The 20,379-nt window shown below is 65.7% G+C and overlaps 3 protein-coding genes across 3 annotated transcripts in view; all 3 read right to left on the minus strand.

Moving 5' to 3' along the window:
- Positions 1-478: 478 nt before the first annotated feature.
- On the minus strand, positions 479-13,260 carry NUDCD3 (NudC domain containing 3). Its single transcript, XM_026043437.1, has 6 exons — positions 13,057-13,260; positions 12,129-12,394; positions 4,880-5,012; positions 3,260-3,403; positions 950-1,138; positions 479-627 (listed from the first exon to the last, which is right to left on the minus strand). Exons 1-6 carry the CDS (start codon positions 13,252-13,254, stop codon positions 517-519), a joined length of 1,041 nt encoding a protein of 346 aa, XP_025899222.1. The 5' UTR covers positions 13,255-13,260; the 3' UTR covers positions 479-516.
- A 1,315-nt stretch (positions 13,261-14,575) lies between these two features.
- Positions 14,576-17,188, minus strand: PGAM2 (phosphoglycerate mutase 2). Its single transcript, XM_026042379.1, has 3 exons — positions 16,769-17,188; positions 15,513-15,693; positions 14,576-14,745 (listed from the first exon to the last, which is right to left on the minus strand). The coding sequence occupies exons 1-3, from the start codon at positions 17,186-17,188 to the stop codon at positions 14,576-14,578; spliced, it is 771 nt and encodes a 256-aa protein (XP_025898164.1).
- Positions 17,189-18,570: 1,382 nt separating this feature from the next.
- ZMIZ2 (zinc finger MIZ-type containing 2) overlaps positions 18,571-20,379 on the minus strand; it is an 8,989-nt gene continuing 7,180 nt past the window's right edge. Inside the window, exons 16-19 of the mRNA XM_026042390.1 lie at positions 19,452-19,538; positions 19,246-19,334; positions 18,987-19,159; positions 18,571-18,912 (exon numbers count right to left, since the gene is read on the minus strand). Coding sequence (XP_025898175.1) covers positions 18,777-18,912; positions 18,987-19,159; positions 19,246-19,334; positions 19,452-19,538 — 485 coding nt within the window. The 3' untranslated portion in view covers positions 18,571-18,776. The remainder of the gene's footprint in view (positions 18,913-18,986; positions 19,160-19,245; positions 19,335-19,451; positions 19,539-20,379) is intronic.

A 20,379-nucleotide genomic window follows, 5' to 3' on the forward strand; every position in this document is an offset into this window, starting at 1 on the left:
AAAAAAAATGGGAAAAGGGGAAGTTTTTTTGGGGGGGAGCGGCCCCCCGCAGGCAGGGGACTCGGTGCCAGGGTCCCCGTCCCCCCCGCCCGCCCCCAGCGGCAGCCTTCGCCACCAAAAATAAGCATTATGTCACCGCGGAGCCGGCGCGGCCTGCAAAACAAGCGGCGCGCCGAGGGGCCCGCGCCGTTGCCGTGGCGACCGCATGGAGGTTTTAGCAAAAAAAAAAAGAAAAAAAAGAAAATCCCCCCAAAGGGGCGTCCGCCCCGTTAGCCCCTCCGCGGTGCCCCCCACACCTCAGCCACCCCCCCGGCCCCCCAACGTGGGCACAGGGACGCAAGGAGTGAAGCCACTGGGGCAGAATATTTTTGAATGTTTTTTCCTTCTTTTTTAATCTCTTTTTTTTTTTTTTTTTGCCTTTTTTTGATTGTTTGGGTTTGTGGGTTTTTTTGTTTTTCTTTTTTTCCTTCTTCTCTCTTCCTCTTCCTCCCGCCCCGGCCCCGGGCGCCGCCGGCGTCAAAACTGGACGGCGCCGGGGGAGATGTTGAACATGGCGGGGTCGAACTTCTGCCCGCGGAACGGCGAGCCCTCGGTGTCCCAGCCCTTCTTGAGCATCTCGTGCACCTTCTGCAAGGAGGCGAGAGGAGCCGCTCGCTGTCACCCCAAACCCTGGTGGCCCCGCACCCCGCTGTCGCCCTCCCGCCCCCGCTGTGTCCACGGAGATGCCAGCGCCCCCCGGTCCCGCTGTTGTCCCCCGTGTTGTCACCCGTGGTGACCCACGAGTGACGCGTGGCGAAGGGCACCCCGCTGGGGAAGGTGGCTCCGTGTCACCCCGCTCCATGGGGACACGGCGGCTCCCATCCCGGCGGCAACAAGGCGCCAAGGAGGAGCGGACGCCCCGGCGCATCCCGAAGCCGGAGGCGCCGGGGTCCGGCGAGGGGACACCCACCAGCTCGTGGCTCTGCGGCTTGCCCTGCAGCTTCTGGTGGTAGTCGAAGGTGAGGCGGTCGAGCACGGCGTGCTCCTCCTCGTCCACCGTGGCCATGGAGCGCTCCTTGTTGATCTTGTCGATGTCGATGCGCTCCTCGCCCTCCAGCACCGCGCTCCACCAGTACTCGTCCCCCTTGCTCAGGCTGATCTGGGGACAGTGCCGGCGGCCGCGTCAGGGCACGGGGGGCACGGGGCCCTCCCGTCCCGCTCACCCGCAGCCCCGGCGCTTCCCGGACCTCCCGACGGCTTCTCCCACCTTTCCGGAGGGACAATTCGGATCCGCAGGAGGGGCTGTGGGCAGCAGGAGGGGGTGGCTGGGGATTAATCCCGCTGGGAGAGCGAAGTTGGGAATATCTTCCCGCTTGGGGAACGCGTTAGGTGCGCCCAGCCTGACGGGCTGCTTCCTTCTCCTTGGAGGAGCTTTTCCAACGGAAAGCAAATGGCTCCGGATTAGCGAGGGGCTCCCTCGAGCAGGGGCAGCTGGGCGGGACCCCGGCCGGCGGCCGCGCTCCCAACGCCGCCGTGGGGGTCCCCGTGTCCCCGGGGAGCTGGGGACACCAGGGAGCAGGAGGCAGCAAGGGCAGCTCCAGACAGGACGTGGCGGCAGCACAACCCGAGCGGGGACAGCAAATGCTGGGAGAGGAGAAGGGGAAACGGGGAAAAAAAAGCCCTCAAGCAGGAGAACACTCCCCGAGCGTGTTGTGCACAACACCCGGCGGCGCCTTCTAAAACGGGCTCCCGCGGAGCTATTTTCGGCCCGTTCCCGGCGAGCGAGCGGGCGCTCGGCGGACGGGAGCGCCGGGGCCGAGCGCCGGGGCCCTGGGCACGCGGGGCCCCCGGGCACACGGAGCCCGGCGCCCGGAGGGGCTTTCCAGGGAGGAGATGATGGGGAGAGCTCCATGAGCATCTTCCTGAAGGGCTTCCCTTGCGGAAGGGACCCGAAAGGGGAAGGCCACGGGTTCATCCCAGAGCATCCAAGGTGCCCCAAGCAGCGTCACGTCCCAGGAACGTTGGGATCTCCTTGGGTGGCTCCACATGCAAGTCCAGTCTTGACACGTCCCCAATGCCAATGGAGATGTCTTCTCCTTGCTCCCAGGGGACAGAAGTTGGGACCTCGCCCCGGTTCCCGACTGCCACGTGGGAATTCTGGCAAGGGGAAGGGTCCATCCATCCATCCATCCACATCCACTGTGGTTCCCAGTGCTCAAACGGGCCCGGGACAACTCCCATGGGAATGCCGAGGCTCGGCGCTTCATTAACAAGCGGCCGGGCGCCTGCTGCTGAATGAGCCGCGAGCATCCGGAGCCGCTTCCGGCTACTCTGCGCACGGGAGAAGGAGACGCTCTCGGGTGAGAATTACTCACTGTGCTCCAGTTACCTTACAATTCTTCAAGTGAAACTTCATCCCACCACCAATATGTTGGCAGCCAGCTGGAGATCCTCACAACCCTGCGCTCGTGCTAATTTGAGGCAGGCAGGAGCCGGCTCCGCTTGGAGACGACGGGATGACTCCCGCTGCCGCCCGGAAGGCCCCGGGGCCCGCTCGCCCCGCACGCGCTTCCCAACCTCCTCCCGTGTTGGGTGTTTAACAAAGGTCATCTCCTTTGCTGCTCCCGGGAATGCGCTCCCAGCCCTGGCCCTTTGGGGTGGCTCCTCTTGGGCAGCTCCGCTCCTCTCCAGGTTAAGTTTCTCCTTTATCAGCTAAGGTCCAAAAATCTTCAGGAGGCCTCAAAAATGCAAGCTGATGACGTCATGGCTCCTCCTTCCCGGCTCTCTCCGTGATCCACTGGCTTCGGAGAAGCTCTTTAGCAGCAACCTCACCAGGTCATTTGTGCAGGGCTATGTCCCAGGTTAGGTCCGTACCCACACGGATGGCCGGACAAAGCATCTCCACACGCAACCCTTGGGATTTCAGCATCCAGCAGGAAATTCCCACTCAATTGCCCCCTGCAGGGCTCGGCTTTGGGCATCCCTCTGCTGCCCCGTGACAACTCCAACGGGTAGGGGACAAGCCTGGGGACACGGGCCGCAAGCCTGGGCTGCCAGCACACACCAGCAAGGGGATAAGGAAGCCGGGAATGAGCCAGACACGGAGAGCCCTTGGGACACCTCGACCGGGAAGCAAGGGGAGACCGAGCGGGACACAGCATGGGGGAAAGAGAGCGCGGGGCACGTCCCGCTCCGGCCGCAGCTCCCAGCTTTCCGCGTGCAGGCCGGAGCAGCCGCGGGCGCCGCGCGGGAAGCCCCGGCGGAGCAGCCGTCCCCTTACCAAAACGCACTTGCCCGGCTCCAGGCTCCAGAGGGAACTCTCCGTGTTGATCTTGTGCGTGAGCTTGCCCTCCATGAGCACGCGCTGGCTGCCGCCCTCGAGCACGGCGACGCGGATGGCGCCGCTGCCGATATCCACGGCCACCTGCGGAAGCACACGGAGGAGGAGGAAGGTCGAGAGCACTCGCCGGCGACGAGAGCGGGACGAGAGCTCTCGGCTCGGCGGGCAGGGATCGCCGGCGGCGGCAGCCTGCGGGGCCATGCCCGCCGCTCCGCGAGACGTTATTGCAGTGGCCATTGCCTAGGAGATGGCCGTGACTCACTAGCTCCGCGCAGGCGAGACACGGAGCTGCCCGCCCGCTTCGCGGGCCCGCCGCGGAGGAGGCCCCGAGCCCGCATCCGGAGGGGCTTCCTCCGGGCACGGAGCGGGGCCGGCTCCATGGAGCCCTCGGATGCGGCGAGGACCCAACCCGAGACGCGCTTGGTCCCGAGGGAGGTGCAGGGATCCCTCCAAGGGAGCTCCGGGAAGCGCGAGGCGTGTCGGGAAGCGCCGGCTGCGGCCACGCAATGCCGGCCGAGAGGAATGCTGCTGCAAGGCGGGATGCCATTCGGGATGCTGAGGAGGAGGCGGCCGCCAAGACGCCAGGCAGAGGGGAGCGGTGGTAACCACGCACAGCAAACGTGGCCCCCAGCATCCCCGACGGTCCCGGCGGGATGTGAAGGCGGGACGGCAGGGAAAGGGCTGGAGAGGCCGCCGAGGAGGGAGGCAGCCAAACAGGGCAGCCCTGCGCAGCGCCATCCACACGGCCCTGCCGTGTCCCCCTCTTCCCGTGTCCCCCTTCCCGCGTCCGCCGGGCTCCGGAGCTGGCACCAAGGGAGCTGGGATGGCGGCAAACGGCCCTCGAGGTGACACGGGGCGCAGCTCCTCAGAGCCAGCGTGCCAAGGGGGGCCGCTGGCACCATCCCTATGGAAGCGCCCCGGGCTCCCACGTCCCTCCGGGCGCCCCTCTTGCAGGCAAGAGCCTGGATTTCCCGGAGCCCCCCCGGCAGAGCGGCCGCTCGCGGTCCCGCCGCGGTGCCCGCAGCAGCCGCTCGCTCCGGCACCCCTCCGGGCCGGGCGGCTGCTGCCAACCGCCCTCTTTCTTGGCACGCGCGGGAGCTGCGTGGGCTGCAGCCAGGGAACAAACCCGAGCGCGCTCGTTTGCACCGAGGGGACCGGGAGAGAGCGCGCGCTTCCCAAATGGAAAAATACAGGAGCCACCGGGGGGCCTTGTGGGAGCAGGGAGGCAGGTGAAGTCTCACGCGGCAGCAGGGCAGCTCCAATCCTCCCAACTGCTGCAGGTGCAAAGGAAAGGCAAGAGATGCTCCAAGGCAGAGCAGATTCCCAAACTATCCTCTTCCAGACCCTTAGATAACTGGGGAAGGAGTCGGCTATTCCCAAACTTCCCTCCTCAAGCCACTTGGATAACTGGGGATAACTCGGATAACTAGCCATGCCCGAACTATCTTCCCCCAGCAGCTCCAGGCTGCCTCCTGCTCCGAGCAGCTTCCCAGGACAGCTGGGAAGTTCCTCAGGAGGGAAAACGGGACGCTGGAAGCCAAACCCTGCTGGCCCGTTTACCTGTTTGCCTTTTACGATGTGCTTGGGCACTGGCACTTTAATCTCCAGGTCGCTGTAGTCCTGGGACCAGGCGTAATTCTCGCGCACGGCTCCGTTGTAGCTGTCGGGATTGGTCTGGAACTGCTCCTGTCTCCTGGGAGGAAGGAAAGGAGCGAGGTGTTAACGGGGCCGGCACGGGGAGCAAGAGGGGAGGACACGGGGAGCGGGCAGAGCTGGCCCGGGAGCATCCCCAAGGTTAACGCACGGGGTTTATTAGCACTGATGGAGACGGCACCGGGGACGGCGGCAGGACAAGGGACCCGTCCGGGGATCTCGTCTCGTTCCCGACACCCCCGGGGGGTCCAGGCTGGCGGGGCCGCTTCCCACAGCGCTCAGCCCCACGTAGGACCCCCCGCTCTCAACTCAAGGCGGCTCCGCTCCCTTCGGAGGGGGGTTGCGGAGGGCTCCGATTTTAGCCGCGACTCATTGGATTATTTTTAACTTTTTGCCTTTTTTTTTTCCCCTTTCTTTCTCGTTTCCCCCCGCCCGCCCCATCCCGAAACGCTGCCCCGGCCGGGCCGTCGCCCATTGGGTGCGCATTGCCATGGCGATGGGGTTGGCATGGCAGCAGGGAACCGGCGCTCGCACCGGTTGGCTCCAGCTGGCGCTTCCCAAACCGCCCCCGGATTGTAGGAGGCGAGCGGGGCTGCGGGGCGAGCGCCGGGGCCGCCTTTTCCGATGCCTTTTCCCCCCCCATTCCCGGCGCAGCGGTGCCAGGGCCCCGCGGGGCTGGCGCCGTGCCCGGGGAGGAGGCACAAACCCATCTCCATCAGGACCCGTCTCCCCACACAGGTAGCGGGTGATGGCCAAAAGTCCAAAAATCCCGGTGTTTTCCCTTTTCTCCCACCTAGGACACTAAAATTGCCGCCGGCTCCTTCCCCTTTGGTTGCGGCACCTCCCGCTGCCCAAGCACCTTTGAGCCCCAAGCTCAGATGAGCTGGAGAGGCTCTGGGTTTAGCTCGGGATGTGGAGCTGGGAGCGCTCGGAAGGAGGTGACGGATCCATCCCTCAACACCAGGCCAAGGGGAAGGGCTCCGGGAGAGCCCTGCCGAAGTGGGACCAGCAGAAGGACCACGGGCCGGCGATTCGGAGCCAGCGGCTCCTCCGGCTGCTCCTCCTTCCAGGCGCTTCTGGAGGTCACGCAGGGACTCGGCACTGGGATGTGCCGCTCGGCTCTTCCCTTTCCTCACAAATAGAGAGGAGACACTCCAGAAAGAAAGCACAGCCCCTCTGGAATTGCATCAAGGGGACACTCCGCGACAACCCCGGCCAAGCTCTTTGCTCGCCCTGTTGCAAACCGCCAGCTCCCGGAGAGGGAAGCCAAGGCGGGGAGGTGTGTGCGAGCACAACCAACCCCGCGCAGGTTTAACATCCCGCTCCGGAGCCGCGGGACGCTCGGCACGTCGGCCACACTGCCCCGGCCTCAGCCCCGTTACAGCTCCGCCGCCTGCCGAGTTGCTCCTGCCTCTCCCGGAGCCTTTCCCTGAATCTCGCCCGCTCCGCCCGGCCGCGCTCGGATGCAGCTTCCCAGCCGGGGCAAAGGGAGAGGCCGGCGGGCGCGAGCGCGACTCCCGGGCCGCACGGAAGAGCGTCGGCTCTGCGCAATGGAGGCGCTGGCAGCGCCCGCGCCCGGCTGCCGGCGGCGGGGGGCGGCTCTGTGTGCTCTGCCTTGTTCTATTTTCTGCTCCCAATGTGTCATTTTGGGGGAGGTGAAATCTTGAACAATGCAGCGGCGCCAAGCAGCCCGGCCGGGGGGTTTCTTTGCTCTTCCGTGCTCACCGGAGCAGCTTCCTCGCGCCCTCGAGCCCTGCAGCGCGGGGCGACCCGCCCGTTTGCTCCGGATTCCTCTCCGTTACTTCCCGACGTGCGACTCCGGAATGATCCCGTCCGCTGAGGCGCTTCCGCGGCCGCTCGTCCGAGCGCATCGCCCTTCTCAGCAGCCAGGGCTTCGGCCGCCGCGCTGCGACACCGACCCCGAACAAGAAGCGGGAGGACTGGGTTTACCGGGAAGCCGGGCAGCTCCTAGAGCTCCTCTTGGCCAAGGATTTGCCCTGCAAGAACACAAGAGCTGAGCAGTACCCAGGCTCAGACACCCGTCCATCCGTCTGTCCGTCAGCGTGTGCTGTGGGAAGGTGTCGGGATGAATCCCAGCCCAAGGCGACTTTTTTTACTACAGGAGGTTTCCAGTGTGGAAACCCTTGGGCAGCCCGGAGCGCCTCCGCTTCCAGGTGCAGGATCTCCACTTGGAGCCCTCCGAGCCGGCATCGGGAGCTGGAAATTCCCTGGGCATGCAGGAAAGAGCTGGATCTTTCCTGAGCAGGTTTCTGCTCTTCTTCTCTTCCTTTCTCTTCTTCTTCTTTTCTTCCTTTCTCTCCTCTCTTGAGAAGAGACGGCTGAGAGGGCATCTGATTAACACGTACAAGGTCTGAGAGGTCCTGAGACCTTGGGGTCTCCTCCAGCCATATCCAATGAGGGTGTCCATGAGCTGGTGGGGGAGAAGGTCCCATCTGTATTTTGTGGGAAGGGTTGTTCATGCCCATGACGGACGTTCATCGGTGCTTCCATAGATGCCTCCAGTCCTGACCGTGGAGCTCCTGAGCACCCTCTTCTCAAAACAGAGGAGACAGTGTCTCCACCTCCCAACCCAACAGAGCACCTACCCAACCCAACCCAACCCAACCGAGCAGCCAGCCAAGCCAACGGAGGCCCCAAATCCCGCTGCGCCCTGGACCTTATCCCACCTCAGGCCCAAGTGGCTCTTGCTTCTCCCTGGAAGCCAGAGGAGCAGCTTTGCTCTTTTCCTAGCTCCCGCTCTTCAGGGGAGCTTTTAGCCTTTTGCTTTCCAAGTTATTTCTGGAGCCATTCACCGGAGCCAGCTTGGTGACATTCGCCTAGTTTAAATGCCACCGCCAGCTCGCAGGAGAGCTTCGGAGTCGTCACCGGAGGGCTAGATTTCACTACTGCTGGGAAATTTAGGTCAAGGACAGCCGGACACGCTACCGTTCGGAGAAGTCCCCTGGGATCCTGGTTGTTTGCACAGAGCTTACACAACCGTGGGCTCCGGAGGGCTCCCCGGAGAGACCGACGCGCCGCCAAACTGGGCTGGATTCAATTATAGCTCCCTCGGAGCGGGGCAAAAAAAAGAAAGGAAAAAGGGATAAGGCCAACTAAATCCCTGGGGATTGAATTGTGCAAGTGCAGGCGAATGTGGCTCCCCAAGCTCCCGGCTGCCCATGCGCCCAGATCCGACCTGGCCTGTCTGCTCCTGACATTTGACAGCGATGCCAGGCCCGCGTTCCCGGCGCTCGGTTTCCAGGTTATGTTTCTTCCTTCGGCGAGCAGCTCTTCCTTTCTTAAATAAGAATCAGGCACACGCTGTCCCTCGGCCGCCAGCTCTGGGATTTTCTGCTTGTTAAAAGGGAAAAAAAAAAAAAATTCTAGGTTTTAATTTAGTTATTTTTGGTCTCTGGACCTAATTTTGGAGAGTGACACCTTGGTAGGACGAGTGAAGCCCTGAGCGAATTCACCGCGAGCGGGGGGAACTGCTGAGCTCAGCAGCCGAACCCGAGGAATCAGGTTCCCCCCGTCAAGCATCCGAAAACTGGGCCCCGGGCAACTTCCAAACAGCTGCAAGAGGCTCCGTGGAGCCCTCGGAGGGACCGCGGGAAGCTCCTCTTCGGCTCAGGTGCTTCAGGCTGGGCAAAGACACCTCGCGAGGAGCCGGGATTCTCTTCACTTGCTTTCTCCGTGGGGAGGAAGACCACGGAGCGCCCGTGGAGAGGAGAGGAGGAGTTACGGATGCTCTTGGTGGATCCAGGGAGCAAAACTCAGCCACAACACGGTCGGTCCAGGGCTGCAGCGCCCAACCAAAGTCCGGCCACCAAGAAGGGAGGAGAAGAGGGTTGCACAGACCCCTCTCGACACGGCGGGCATCAAATCCAGGAGGGTTTCTTGGCACGCACGAGGTGCCAGGAGGATCAGGGGGACAAGGGGATGCCCAAGGACTTTGGGGTGAGATGCAACGAAGCACAGGGGAGCCCTTCAGCCAAAAAGAGGGATGAAGGGGCACCGAGAGGGACAGACTAGGACTAGAAACCACACAGTCTGGAGAAGGGCAAGGAGCGCTCTCCGTTTTTCCAGCAGCAGGGAGCGCTTCCAAAGCGAGGGCTTTCCTAAGGGACTCCGTGCTGCAGGACGCCGCGGGCGCCGGCAGCTCCCAAGGGCCCAAATCCAGAGAAAGGAATCTGGGAAGGCGAGGAGCGCTCCACGCCGAGCCAAGGAAGGCACTGAACCGCAACTTGCCGGAGGCAGTGGGAAATCTGGGGAGGACATTGGGAGGCGCTCGGCCCGGACGCTTCTGCCGCCGCGGGAGCCCGGAGCCGGGAGCAGATGGAGCGTCGCGTAGCAGGTCGCGCAGCTCCGGCTGGCTGCTGCTCTCCACGGGGACGCGGCAGCGCCGGCGGAATTCCCTGTGGCATCTTGGAACGGGAGCCAGGCCGCACTCGCCCTTAAAAGAGGAAAATGAGCAGGACCGGCACCGGCTTTCTGGGTGAGGCTGGAAGGTGACGGCACCATGAACTCACCGGGAAAGCCCTAAGGGACTCGGAGAAGGGAACCGGTTTCACCGGTTTCTGCTCCGGGCTGTGCCGAGCAGGAGCAGCCGGGGAGACCGCGGGATTGCTGGGGACCACGGGGCCTCCGAGTCGACCCACGGCCACCAGCGCCCACCACGACACCCGCAGTGATCCACTCGCCCACCGGGACGGGACTGGAAGCGGCGAAATTCCGCCCGCTTCCCCAAGCCCTTGGGAGCAGGCGCCCGTGCCGCAACCACCCTGCAAGCACCTCGGAGCGGGGAGGAAAAAAAATCCCTGCATCCATCTGGGTGTGCGGCAAAGCCAAGCGGTTGCTAAGTGGAACGAGGCTGGCACGGGAGGCTCATGGAAAATCCCCAAAAGCCCCAAAAAGGGGGGTTTTGGAGGTCACCGGCAAGCACAGCCACCCCAGGCGCCAGCCCTCAAAGCAGCCCTGAACCCCGAGTTTGACCCGGGGGTGTCCAGGCCCCACTGCATCCTGCTCAAGTGGCAACGGCCACTTCCAAACACTCCCGATGGATAAAGGTGCCACCTGGCCTCCTTATCCTGCCTGGAATGCATCGGGACGTGGTATTCGGCCGCTCCCGTTCGGAGCCCTGGAAACTCTCCCGCTCCTGGCGCGCTGTGCAAAGGGAGGCAGCACAAACTGGGTCGGCGGGTGCTCCGCCACAGCCCGATCCGAGATGCCGTCCTACCAGGAAAAGCAGCCGGCAAAGCTCGGAGAAAGGCAGGAGCCGGAGCGGCAAGGCGCAGGGCCACTCGTGGGCTGCCGGGCGCTATTTTAACCACCCCGCAGCAAATATACGCGGGATGCGATCCAAGCGGGAAGGGGAGGGAGTGCTGCGGGAAGCGGAGGCGGTGGGAATTAGGCGCCGAGCTCAGGCAGCGATGGATTCAGGGAGCAGACTGTGGGGAAAAGGAGTCAGCTCGGCGCATCCCCATCGATTTAAAGGGTGAAGGACTCGGAGCCGCGTGCACAAAGAGGACTCGAGCTCTCCCGCTCCTTTCTCCGGCAAAACTGCCTCGCTTTTTGCTGCCCTCTCCCAGAGCAGCCCTGGAAAAGCTGCTCCCGCCTGGATGCGCTTGGCGAGAGGCTCCGCAACACGTGTCCCGGCACCCAGGAGCCGAGCGCGGCCCTGATGGGAGCTGGCAGATCTGGGATGCTACCTGCCCTACATTCCCGGCGCAGCGAGGTTGACAGAATGAGCGAGTTTTTATATAGATCCGGGCGACGGCGGTTCTCTGAGCGGGGGGAGAAGGGAAGGAGACGGAAAATATCGTTGTTTAATCTCCTTTCTGCATCCTCGCCGTGCATTCTCCACGCGCCCTCCCAAGCAGCCTGGTGGCTGTAGGTTTTGCTCGGAAAGGGATGTGCAGAATTAAGCAGACGGCTCAATTATTAATAGGCTGCAGGGGAGGGGGGCCTGGATGCTTCTTCCCATCGCCGGCACCTTTCGGGGGGCTCCGGTGCCCCCCAGAGGCACAGACACCAATTACAGCGCTTGGCTCAACCTGCTGGGCCTCCCTGCCCTACTTAGCTGCGGCAGAGCTGTCCTTTCCTTTCCTTCTCCTTTCCTGCACCAGCATCCAGAGAGGCGGGAAAGCTGGTCCCGAAAACACAGGGCCGCAAACCGCTCCCGAGCTCCAGCACGGCTCCAGCACACGGACACATCCTACCCTCTCCCACGCCCTCAGCTTCCCTTGCTCATCCCTCCTGTTTTCCTCCCCTTCCCATGGCTAAAGATCCCTCGCTCACTGCCACGCAGGACCCGGGGACTGCAACCTCTCCCTCTCGCTTCCTTTTGGGGTGGAAAACAGCCCGGCCGGAGCTGCGGCTCCGCAGGAACACGGCCAAAGAGAGCGGCCGGCTCCAGCAGGGCTTTTTTTGGCTCCCTGGACTCCGCGCTGGCGGGAGGCATCAGCCTGACAGCCCCGGGGATGATCCTTCTTGCGCAGGACAGCTCCGGCACAGGCAGCAAGAAGGCGGCTTTTCAGGGGGTTTCATTTTTGGCTTCTGGCTTATTTTTATCCCACTTGATACGTGTCAGACGGGTCGAGTGAAGCGCGAGGCCCTTCTGCCCTTTCCCATTTGCTCGAGTTACTTGGCAGGCGTTTCGCCCGCCGCGGCGGCCACTTCTCCCGCATCCAGAGCCTCCTTCCCGCTGCCGTCCTGCGTCGCTGCCTCTTGCACAGCCACAAACCCTGCCCAGGGCAGGACGGACACTTCTCCCGCATCCAGAGCCTGAAAGCGGGGACCAGAGGACCAAAGCACCCCCAAGGGCGGCAGACACCTCAAAACAGAGTGCTGTCACGCAGCCCCTAGGAGGGCTTGGGAACAAGGACGTGCTTTGAAAGCCAAAAGTGCTCAGGCCAGCCCGAGAGCAAGCGAGGCCAGGCAAAGCCATCCTGACACCCGGTTTCCGTGCACAAGGCTCAGGGGCCGGGATTTCCCGCTGATCCGGAGGGACCGCCAGCTCTACGGACCCGCTTGGAGCAGCCAGGCAGGGCAGTGGCCCCAGGACAAGGGGGGGACAAGCGGCTCCCCCCATCTCCCCGCTCCCCCCACCTGCCCCCCGCTGCCGGGGACCCCAAGGAAGGAGCACAGAGACCCTTACGTGGGCAGCTCCGCCGGCCGGGGGGGCTCCGCCGTGGAGGACGCGGGAGCAGCCGCCGGCTCCCGAGCGCCCGCAGCTCCCTCGGCACCCGCTGCCGGCCCGGGCGCCGCCGTCGGCTCCGTCTGCGCCTCGGGAGCCGCCTTCAGCCTTGCGGCCGCCGCCTCCTCCTCCTCCTCCTCCTCCTCCTTCTTCTTCAGCTTCGCCTCCAGCTCCTGGCGCCTCTTCTCGTCGTCCTGCCGGGCCATGCGCTCGAAGACTTTGAAGGCCTGGAAGGGATCAAACGGAGCACACTGTGAGGCCACCGAGCTCGGCCCGGCAGGAGGAGGACAGCAGCTTTGTCACATACGTGGGGCACGTGTCCCCACGGCTCCCTTTGCAGGCTCCGCGTACCCTTGCCAAGCCCTCGGTGCTCGAGCCAAAGCCAGCACCGATCGCTCCGACGGCCGCATGTCCCCAGTAAGAGCCTAGATGCCTTTGGAGAAAGCCCAAATTCCTAGAGATGGCACTGAAAGTGGGTTTTTTGGGGGGGAATGTCCCCACGGCCAAGGAAAGCCTGGGCCCAGCGGGTAGGGAGGGCGCTACCCACGCAGGCTCCCCGCTGCCCGCCAGGATTTCAGGCCCTGGCCCGGTGAGACCCGGAGCTTCGCGACCGCGCTCGACGCCTCGGCCGCGACGAAAACAACCCTGCGGCTGCTCCGCGAGCGGCGGCTCCGTCCAAAGGGCACAAATCCCAGCGGGAGAAGCGGCGAGGCCTCGGCTCGGCCTCACCCCACGCTGCGCCCGCGGCGCCTCGCCCGGCGCTCCCAAAGCGCCGCGGGGGCCCCGGCCACAGCCCCGGGCCGCGAGACACGGGGGCCCCGGGCACGGGGACAAGCGGGGCGCAGCCCCGAGCGCACGCGGCCCCCTCCCCGCACAGGCGGGCCGCTACCTGCAGCGCCATGGCCTGCGCGGCGCCGGGCGGGAAGCCCAGGCGGTCGCCGGGCCGCCGCAGCAGGCGGTAGAAGTCGGTCTTGCGGTAGAGGAAGCCGAAGAGCACGCGCAGGAACTCCTCCACGTTGCCCACGTGCTGCAGGATGCCGAGCAGCGCCTGGTCGTACATGTCGCTCAGCGCCGACGCGGCCTCCATGGCGGCCCGCGGCCTCCCGCCCCGCCGCTGTCACGGCAACCGCGCCGCTTCCGGTCCGCCCCCCCGGCGGCGCCCGCCGCGCTTCCGCCCGCCGGCCCGCCCGGAATGTGTTTCCCCCGCGCCCCGCGCGCGCGCGCCGCTGCCCTCCGTGTCCCTCCCACCCCGCGCGGGAAGGTTCCGAGGCCCGGCTGGGGCGTGGCCTCGTGACGTGGCGAGGCGGCGGGCGCCATGTTGGTTGAGGGCAGCCGGGCGGGGCGGCTTCCCCCGGATTTCCCCCCCCCCGACAAGGGCCCCCCCAGCCCCCCCGTTCCCCCTTTGCTCCTCAACGCGACCCCCCCAGTGTTTAAGGGGGACCTGAGCCCCCCTGGTGCCAGGGGACCCCCCTGCACCCCCAAAGCGACAAACAGTGGGGACCTGCAGCCCCCCCATGTTGTCAAGGGCCCCGGCCCCCCCCAGTGCCAGGGGGACCCCCCGTTTGCCCCCAGTGTTGTCAGGGGCCCCCCAGCCCCTCTAGCGCCAATGGGCCCCCCTGCGCCCCCAAAGTGCCCACGAGCAGGGACCCGCGGCCCCCCAAGAGCACCGAGGGCCCCCCGGGGCCAGCGCCGCCGCGGAAGCTCCCGGGGGCCGCACGGAGGCAGGGACGGACAGACGGACTGGGGGGCTTTATTGAGGGTACGGGGGAGGAGGGGACGGAGCCCGTGACACCGTGACGGTGACATTGTGACGGTGACACCGTGATGGTGACACGGTGCTGGTGACACCGTGACAGTGACACCGTAATGGTAACACGGTGCCAGTGCCGGTGCCGGTAACACCGTGCCAGTGATGGTGCCAGTGACACCGTGCCGGTGACACCGTGATGGTGACACAGTGCCAGTGACACTGTGTTGGCACTGGTGCCGGTGACACCGTGACAGTGACACCGTGATGGTGCCGGTGCTGGTCACACCATGAGAGTGACACCGTGCTGGTGACACCGTGACGGTGCCGGTGACGCCATGATGGTGACACCGTGCCGGTGACACCATGATGGTGAGACAGTGCCAGTGCCGGTGACACAGTGATGACGCCGGTGCCGGTGTCACTGTGATGGTGTCCGTGCTGGTCACACCATGACAGTGACACTGTGACGGTGACACCATGCCGGTGCCGGTGCCAGTGACACCATGATGGTGACACCATGATGGTGACACGGTGCCAGTGCCGGTGACACCGTGATAGTGCTGGTGCCGGTGATACTGTGCCAGTGACCCCGTGCCGGTGACACCATGGTGGCGCCGGTGCCGGTGACCCCGTGCCGGTGACCCCGTGCCGGCGCCGGTCACTTCTTGACCTTGCCCTGCGCGGCCACGGCCTCCATGGCCTTGCGCACGGTCTCCTCGTCGCCCAGGAACTGCATGGGCTTCACGGGCTTGAGCGCCGCGTCCAGCTCGTACACGATGGGGATGCCCGTGGGCAGGTTGAGCTCCATGATGGCCGCGTCCGACATCCCTGCGGCGCCGCGGGACACGTCAGGGCGGCCCCGTGTCCCCCCGTGTCCCCGGAGCGGGGAAACCCGAGCCGGGGCAGCGAAAGGGCGCGCGGGGCTGGAAATAGCCCTGACCTTCAGCGGGCGGGGGGAGCGCGGGGGGGACACCGAGGGGGGGACAGTGGTCGGGGGTGACCGCGGGTGGGGGGCGATGGGGGGGTGACACTGGGCGAGAGGGTGATGAGGGGGGTGGCAGCGGCCAAAGGGGGGTGACGGTGCTGATGGGGTGCCAGGGGGTGCCGCAGCAGGGGGGTGACAAGGGGGTGCCCGCAGGGGTTGGGGTGCTGGGGGTGCCCGTGGCAGGGGGGGGACCAGAGGGTGCCCGKGGGTTTTGGGGTGACCAGGGGGTGCCCACGGCAGGGGGGGGACATGGGGGTGCCCGCGGGTGTTGGGGTGCCAGGGCTGCCCATGGCAGGGGGGTGACCAGGGGGTGCCTGCGGGTTTTGGGGTGACCAGGGGGTGCCTGCAGGTGTTGGGGTGCCAGGGGGTGCCCGTGGGGGTGCCTGTCGGGGTGCCGGGGGTGCCCACAGCAGGGGGTGACAAGGGGGTGCCTGTGGGTGTTGGGGTGACGAGGGGGTGCCCACAGCAGGGGGGTGCCAGGGGTGCCCGCGGGTGTTGGGGTGCCGGGGCTGCCCATGGCAGGGGGGTGCCAGGGCTGCCCACGGGCGTTGGGGTGCCGGGGGTGCCCGCGGGTGTTGGGGTGCCGGGGGTGCGCGGCGGGGGCGCCCACCCTCGAGGTGCTTGACGATGCCGCGCAGGCTGTTGCCGTGCGCGGCGATGAGCACCCGCTTGCCCGCCTTGATCTGCGGCGCGATGTGCTCGTTCCAGAAGGGCAGCGCCCGCGCGATCGTGTCCTTGAGGCTCTCGCACGTGGGCAGCTCGCCGGGCTGCAGCCCCGCGTAGCGCCGGTCCTGGGGGGGGCACGGGGCTTGGGGGGCTGGCACCCCCCCCGCGGACATGGCGCGGCCCCCGTGTCCTCCACGTGTGCCGACCCCCCCGTGTCCACGTTCCCCAAGGTGCCCCCCGTTCCGTCATGTCCCACCATGTCCCCACCCTCCACATCCCCCTGTCCCCACGTTGCCCCTTCCCGCCCCCCAGTGCCCCTGCCGGTCCCCACTGCCCCATCCCCACGGCCCATGTCCCCTCCTCTGCCTCCCCGTTCCCCCCGTTCCCCCCGATTGCCCCCGGTCCCCACCCTGTGTCCCCATGGCGGGCAAGGGGGGCAGGCAGGGATAGGGGTGCAGCTCCCGGGGGACAGAGGCAGGACCAAGGGGCTCGGGGGGGCACAGGCAAGACTATGAGTGGGGGGGGTAAGGGGGCAGCAGCAGGTCTGGGGGGGCAGATCTGGGTGCAGCAGGGTTAGAAGCAAATCTGGGTGCAGGGGATTAGGATCAGGTCTAGGGGGCAGATCTGAGTGCAAGGGGGCAGGAGCAGGTCTGGGGGGGCAGATCTGGGTGCAGAGGGGTGCGTGGTGGGACCAGGGGTGCAGATCCAGGCACAGGGGGGTACAGGGTGCACGGGGGGGTATAAACAGGACCATGGGCACAGACCCGGGTACAGGGGGGTGCAGGGGCGAGAAGCAGGTCCGTGGCTGCAGACCTGGGTACAGGGCAGTGCAGGGGGGTACGAGTGGGTCCGTGGACACAGCTGTGGGTGCAGGGGGGTACAGGAGGGTGCAAGCAGGACCATGGGCACAGACCCTGGTGCAAAGGGTGCAGGGGGACAGAAGCAGGTCCGTGGCTGCAGACCCAGGTACAGAGGGGTGCAGGGGGGTACAAGCGGGTACAGGGGGGTACAAGCAGGACCCTGGGCACAGCCGAGGGTACAGGGGGGTACGGGGGGTACAACCAGGCCCATGGGCACAGCCGAGGGTACAGGGGGGGTACGGGGGGTACAAGCAGGCCCGTGGGCACAGCCGAGGGTACAGGGGGGTACCGGGGCTACAAGCAGGGCCCTGGGCGCAGCCGAGGGTGCCGGGGCGCCCACCTTGCTGATGACCTGGTGGAAGGGGTGCTTCTCGTCCATGGGCGGCGGCGGCACGTCGAAGGAGCGCCGCCACACCTTGACCTGCTCCTCGCCGTGCTGCGCCGCCGTCTGCGCCTTGTCGAGGCCCGTGAGGCCGCCGTAGTGGCGCTCGTTGAGGCGCCACGTGCGCACCACGGGCACCCACATCTGGTCGGTGCCGTCCAGGATGAGCCAGAGGGTGCGGATGGCGCGCTTGAGCACCGACGTGTAGCACACGTCGAAGGCCAGGCCGGCGGCGCGGATGGCGGCGGCGCCGCGCTCGGCCTCCTCGCGGCCGCGCGCGCTCAGCTCCGCGTCGAACCAGCCGCAGAAGCGGTTCTCCTGGTTCCAGGTGCTCTCGCCGTGCCGCACGAGCACCAGGCGGTGGTGCGCGGCGCACATGGCGCCGGTGCCCGTCCCCGCCGCCGGCACGCGCCGCCTGCACCGCCTGCGCCGCGCCGCTTTTATAGCGCCGGGAATCGGGATGCGGCCGCGGGGAGGGCGGCACCGGGGCCGGGACGGGAGCCAGCGGGGCGGGGAGGCGCCGGGATGGATGGGGGGACAGATGGACACGGTGACAGGTGGGCAGAGCTGGGGATGGACGGACGGATGGACAGGCGGATGGATGGGACAGATGGGCAGGAGGAGGGAGGGACTGATGGCAAAGGGACAGGTGGACAGAGGGGCGGATGGAGGGAGAGATGGATGGGTGGGTGGAGAGACGGATGGATGGACGGACGAGTGGATGGATGGGTGGATGGACGGACAGACAGACAAGGGGGTGGAAAGTGGGGTGGATGGATGCACAGGCTGGCAGGACAGGTGGGCAGAGGGGTGGATGGACAGGGGGATGGATGGACAGATAGATGGACGGACGGACGTGTGGGTGAGTGGGTGGACAGGCAGGGGGGTGGAAAGGGGGGTGGACAGACGGATGGGCTGGTGGGACAGGTGGGATGGACAGACAGATAGATGTGAGGATGGATGGACAGATGGATGGATGGGTGGACAAACTGAGAGCCAGGTGAGTGGACAGATGGACAGACAGGCCGGACAGACACAGGGACAGCTGAGCTAGGGGCCCATATGGGGGTGCCGGGAGCCCTCCCAGGGCAGAGGTGCTGCAAGGTGGGGACCCCCAGGCCCAGCCCCCCCAGACTGAGGCTACTGCCCCTCAACTGCACCCCCTCACCCTGGACCTCTGCCCCCCCCAAATCCAGCCCTGCAGCCTCCGCATCCCTCCCTGTCCCCTCCAGCGCTCCCAGCTGAAGGGTCCCAAATGCCACCTGGTGGCACTGGTTTAAGTGGCACCCAAGGTGGGGGGGGCTCCCCCTCCTGCCATGTGGGGCAGCAGGGGGGGTGGGGGGGTGTCAGCCCAGCCCCCCACCCCAAATGAGCCCGGAGACCCAGCCTGGACACTGGGGTCCAGGGGTCACCCCAGCCCTGTGGCGCCCCCCTGTGTCACCCCCGTGTCACTGCCGGCAAATCCCCCTCAGGGAGGAGCTGGGGGGTCACAAGGCCCACAACTCCTACCCTCTGGACACGTTCACTCTGAACCCTACTGAAGGCCTGGCCAGGGAAAACTCCGCTCTGTCCATGAACGGGCCACATGCCGCCCACTCACCCACTCGCACTAGGATCCATATGGAAACACGCCAACCTCCTGCCACCAGCCACTCACTCCAGCCCCAGGAAAAGCCTCCCGGAGAGGCCAGCGAGGCCTTGGGCCAACAACAGCTCCCACTAACCCCCGAGGAGGGAACAAGGACACGGGGAGGCGCTGCTGTGGTTTAACTCGTTTTTATTTAGACTCATCAACGTCAAACTCTGCAGTCCCGCTAGACCGTGAACGTGGGGGGACGCAACCCAATAGAAACGCAGCAGTTAAGTCAGGAGCACAAGGATTACAGGGGCCGCGCGAGCCCGGGCTACAGAAGGAATGGTTGGTCATTAAGACAACGGGTTTTCGTTTTCTCTGATTTTTTTTTCTTTACGAGAGCTGCCCACAGTCGGAAATGGTGATCTTCTTGCTCGTCTTGCCGTCTTTAGAGCCGCAGCGCTCCATGGCCTCCACCACGTTCATGCCCTCCTTGACGCGGCCGAAGACGACGTGCTTGCCATCCAACCTGTGGAGAAACGCACGGCACATGAGCCCCGAGTTCCCGCAATTCCATGGGGAAACGCGGGGCTCCCTACTCACCACTCGGTCTTGGCAGTGCAGATGAAGAACTGGGATCCGTTCGTGTTGGGGCCGGCGTTGGCCATGGACAAGATGCCGGGGCCCGTGTGCTTCAGGATGAAGTTCTCATCAGGGAACTTCTCCCCGTAGATGGACTTGCCGCCGGTTCCGTTGTGGCGCGTGAAGTCGCCGCCCTGCAAAGTGGCAGCGTTCCCAGTTTCCCCATGACCACCCAAGAACTCGGACATTTACGGATCCCACCTGCCTCGCACCCACTTACCTGGCACATGAACCCAGGAATGATTCTGTGGAAGCAGGATCCCTTGTAGCCAAATCCTTTCTCGCCAGTGCTCAGAGCACGGAAGTTTTCTGCGGATTCAGGAAAAAAAACCTGCTCATTTTGCCCCGGGGCTGGAACGCGAGACGCTACCAACAGTGATTTAAGGCCACTGCAGTGCGGTCTGTGCCATTTATGTATTTACCAACCTGCTGTCTTTGGGACCTTGTCTGCAAACAGCTGCAAAGAGAGAGAGAAGGAGTTAGCGGAATCGGGGTGCAGACTGGCTGCTAAATATCAGATAAAATAAATATTATACATTAAATATAGCGAGGAGCCGCTCAGCTCAAGGCTGCCGCCCCAACACACAAATCTTTGCTCTAAAGGCGACCAGCTCCCTAAATTTCACCATTTGGGGTCATTTGGGATCACTTTTGCTGCCCGGGTTGACTCTGCCCCGGAGGAATCACCTCCCGGAGGTGGGATGTGGCTGCCGGGTCCCGCGGCGGCCGCGTTCCCGCTCTTCCCACGGGATCTGCGGCCACGAGCCCCGCTCCGCGGTGCTGTCGCCACCTCCTGCTCTAATCCAGAGGCATCTGGAAACTCTGAGCTAATAAACGTGGCATCTAAACGAGCTCCAATGCGCCGCACGCGCCCAGCGCCGCGGGCTCGGCTTCCATCCCAACCTCCTCGGGCGCCGGGCTCCCGGGCGGGATCGGTTACCGCGGCGGGAATTCTGCGCATAGCCGGGCGTGAGCTCCTGGAGCGCCGCCGCGCCGGACGGACGTCCCGCGGGGCGCCAAATGCTTCCAAGGGGGAATCCGCGGGATCTCCGCGTGCCACGGATGCCGCGAGCGCCCCGGGGCCAAGCAGCCGCCCCGGGGCGCCCCTCGGCGGGTCCCCCTTGGAGGGGACGGCTTGGGGGGACGGTCCCTCGTGTGCGGGGACGCCGGGAGCTCCGCACGTTCCCGCTGGGAAGCGGGGCGGCAGCGCCGACAAAATGGCCGCTCCATCCAGGAAGGCCCCGGAAGGGGGGGGGGGGACGCGGAGCCCGCGGCGCCCCCGCGGGGCTCGAGGGCCCCGGGGCGGCGCCGGGAGGGAATCCCGGCGGGAATCCCGGCGGGAATGCGGGCGCGG

Source organism: Nothoprocta perdicaria, unplaced genomic scaffold (assembly GCF_003342845.1).
Source record: "Nothoprocta perdicaria isolate Ctin4 unplaced genomic scaffold, notPer1 scaffold_103, whole genome shotgun sequence".
In the NCBI taxonomy this organism is placed as follows: Eukaryota; Metazoa; Chordata; class Aves; order Tinamiformes; family Tinamidae; genus Nothoprocta; species Nothoprocta perdicaria.